This window comes from Gossypium hirsutum, chromosome D12 (assembly GCF_007990345.1).
Source record: "Gossypium hirsutum isolate 1008001.06 chromosome D12, Gossypium_hirsutum_v2.1, whole genome shotgun sequence".
Classification (NCBI taxonomy): Eukaryota; Viridiplantae; Streptophyta; class Magnoliopsida; order Malvales; family Malvaceae; genus Gossypium; species Gossypium hirsutum.
Genome location: NC_053448.1, coordinates 31184412 through 31187513, shown reverse-complemented (window position 1 = coordinate 31187513; position 3102 = coordinate 31184412). Strand labels below are relative to the sequence as shown.

Here is a 3102-nt window from a genome sequence, read left to right as displayed (position 1 = left end):
ATTTCTATCAGTTTTGTGTTACTGGTAAGATTTTGTTAATAAGAGCTTCCAAAGCACTGTTTTTATATAATAATATATATTAAAATATTTCCTTGCCCAAAAGCTAATAAGTTGATCATTTTTATTTACTTATTTTTATAAAAAAATTGGCATCAAGAACTTAATGAATTTTATTATAAGTATGCATTCCCCTTATGAGACATAACTTTGATAGGCGTGGATTTTTTAATCCTGTTTTAGGATGACTCCCTCACATACTACTAATCTCATGCTTACAACCAATCATTTAGTTTTGTATTCCTTTATTAAATATGATACATATTAGAGGGGATAATCTTTGTTTAATAAAGTTTTACTAATTACCAAAAATTGAAAAAACAAAAAGAACATGTTTAATAACGTTAGTAAGTATCCAACAATGTGGAATTATGATTGTATGCTTCCCCTTTATCTAAGCTGTCAAGCTAATTCATCATTGCTAATGGGTCCCCCAAATTCGCCGTACCTGCGGTCAAGCAGTAACTTCAATTTCCCCCTAAACATACTCACCCTAAGTTGATTAGACTAAGGAATTCTGTAAAGGTACCATATGATAATTTGTCTTTCTAATAGTAGATTTTCTCCCACGCCTCAAACAAATAATACTTGTAATAATACTGCATAATAATGTTCAATTATATATTTTGTAATGCTATTTAAACCTGAATATCAATTTAGTTGGGAAATTATAAAAATAAATAAATAAATTTTATTTTTAAATTTTATATTGGTATAAATATTCACAATTTTAATTTCGGAATATTATTTTTAAAGAGACCGCGTATAAAATAAAAAAAAGAGCCGTTGCTTAAGATTAGATGTGGAATTGGATTCAGACAAAAAGTCCTTCACTTTTTTACCTTAGTTTAGTCATTATCAAAAATCCTTGTCAAAAAACTTCAAAGGTTAATTACGGAAAGTAAAATTAAGAAAAACAAAATATTTAAATAAAATATTACCAATATCTCGAAACAGCTATAAATACGCACCGTTTCTTGACTTCTTAGAAGTTAGAGGTCTCTCCCCCCAATAGATTGAGCTCTCCCCACTTTAGTTCTCTCCGTTTTCACTGACAAAAAGTAAGTCGTAGCGGATTTCTTTTCCGACGGAGATTTTTTTAATTCCCGGTGGGAATTAGAAGGCGACGTCAGTTATTAGAGCAGCAATGGTCGACGTGGACCGGAGGATGTCCGGTCTGAATCCGGGCCATATAGCAGGCCTACGCCGTCTCTCTGCTCGCGCTTCCGCTCCTTCAACTCCGGCATCCCTTCCTGTACGCAACGGTCTTCAGTCTTTCTCTTCTTTAGCTGACAAAGTTATAACCCATTTAAGGAATTCGGGTTTTCAAGTCCAGCCGGGTTTGTCGGATGCCGAGTTCGCCCGAGCGGAAGCCGAGTTTGGTTTCGTTTTCCCACCTGACCTCCGAGCCATATTATCAGCCGGTTTACCTGTGGGTCCAGGTTTTCCCGATTGGCGGTCTGCTGGAGCTAGACTCCATCTCCGGGCCTCGCTTGATCTTCCCATTGCTGCAATTTCCTTTCAGATAGCGCGTAACACTTTGTGGTCCAAATATTGGGGCCCCAGACCGTCTGAACCGGAAAAAGCATTACGAGTTGCAAGGAATGCGCTAAAGAGAGCTCCCCTTTTGATCCCCATTTTCAACCACTGCTATATTCCCTGTAACCCGTCTTTAGCGGGTAACCCGATTTTCTTCATCGATGAGACCCGTGTTTTTTGTTGCGGATTTGATATATCCGATTTTTTCGAGAGAGAATCTCTGTTTACGAGCTCCGTATCCAATCCGGAGTTGTTGAAAAAACAGAGATCGGTTAGTGAAAAATCAGCCGGCTCCTCCACTAATTTCTCCAGGCGGAGTATGGATGCGGGTTTGGTAAGCGGGACAAGAACACCTAGATGGGTGGAGTTCTGGAGTGACGCGGCAGTTGATCGGCGCCGGCGAAACTCGTCGTCATCATCGTCGAATTCGTCGCCTGATAGATACTTTGAGATGCGGAAGACCCAAGTTCCAAAATGGGTCGACGAATACATGGAGCAAATCGGATCAGTTCTACGAGAAGGCGGGTGGGGGGAGTCCGACATAACGGAGATCGCACACGTGTCAGCATCTGGGTTCTTCGAAGGAGAGATGGTTTTATTGGATAATCAAGCGGTTCTGGATGCGCTTCTTTTAAAAGCGGATCGGTTCTCAGATACACTTCGAAAAGCGGGGTGGAGCTCCGAAGAAGTTTCGGATGCGTTAGGGTTCGATTTTCGACCGGAGAAGGAAAAGAAACCTGCCAAGAAATTATCCCCGGCGCTGGTTGAAAAAATCGGGAAACTTGCTGAATCGGTTACGGGTTCATGATACAGCTTCCAGAAAACTTTTTTCTCCCTTTTTACTTGAAGGAAAAAAAAACTCTAATTTGTATTTTGAAAAAGATTGAGGGTCTCGGGGTCTGGAGTTGAGAAAAACAAAAGAGAGTAAAATATATGGGGGCTAACGCGTTGTACCATGAAACGGAGCGCAAAAAAAAAAGAAAAAAAGTTTTAAAAATGACATTGTTGTTCATAATATATAAATAATTAATAATAATAAAAACAGTCATTTTCATTTTATGTTTGTGTTGTGAAGTAAAAGTGGTCTTTTGAACTCTTTAAATATTCTGCATATCATGTTCTCTTTATTTGGGGATTGCAGTTAAAATATTAATTTTGTAATTAGAAAAAAATTGTTTTGTTAGTGAGCTGGGTCTAGGCCGGTGCACGTGTGTTTATTATATTTTATTATTATTACTCCAACTATTATTTTCAATTTTAACTAAATATTCCCAATTCATATTTCCACTTGTTGGAATATTATAAGATGTTCTCAGAGTGCAATTTCATATTTTTGAAACTGAAAAAACATAAAGGAAGCCTCACCTTATTTTTCAGAAGGCAGGCACTGCACAAATCTGGACTTTCGATAAAGATCTCTCCTTTTAAGACACTAATAAAGAGATACATTTAACTATTATATATACTTATTACATTGAAAATATTAGCTTTAATATTACATTTGGT

General features: G+C 37.5%; 1 protein-coding gene across 1 annotated transcript; it reads left to right on the top strand.

Moving 5' to 3' along the window:
* Window positions 1–856: 856 nt before the first annotated feature.
* On the top strand, window positions 857–2655 carry LOC107945725 (uncharacterized). The gene has a single exon (XM_016879824.2). The coding sequence runs from the start codon at window positions 1205–1207 to the stop codon at window positions 2402–2404; it is 1200 nt and encodes a 399-aa protein (XP_016735313.1). The 5' UTR covers window positions 857–1204; the 3' UTR covers window positions 2405–2655.
* Window positions 2656–3102: the final 447 nt, after the last annotated feature.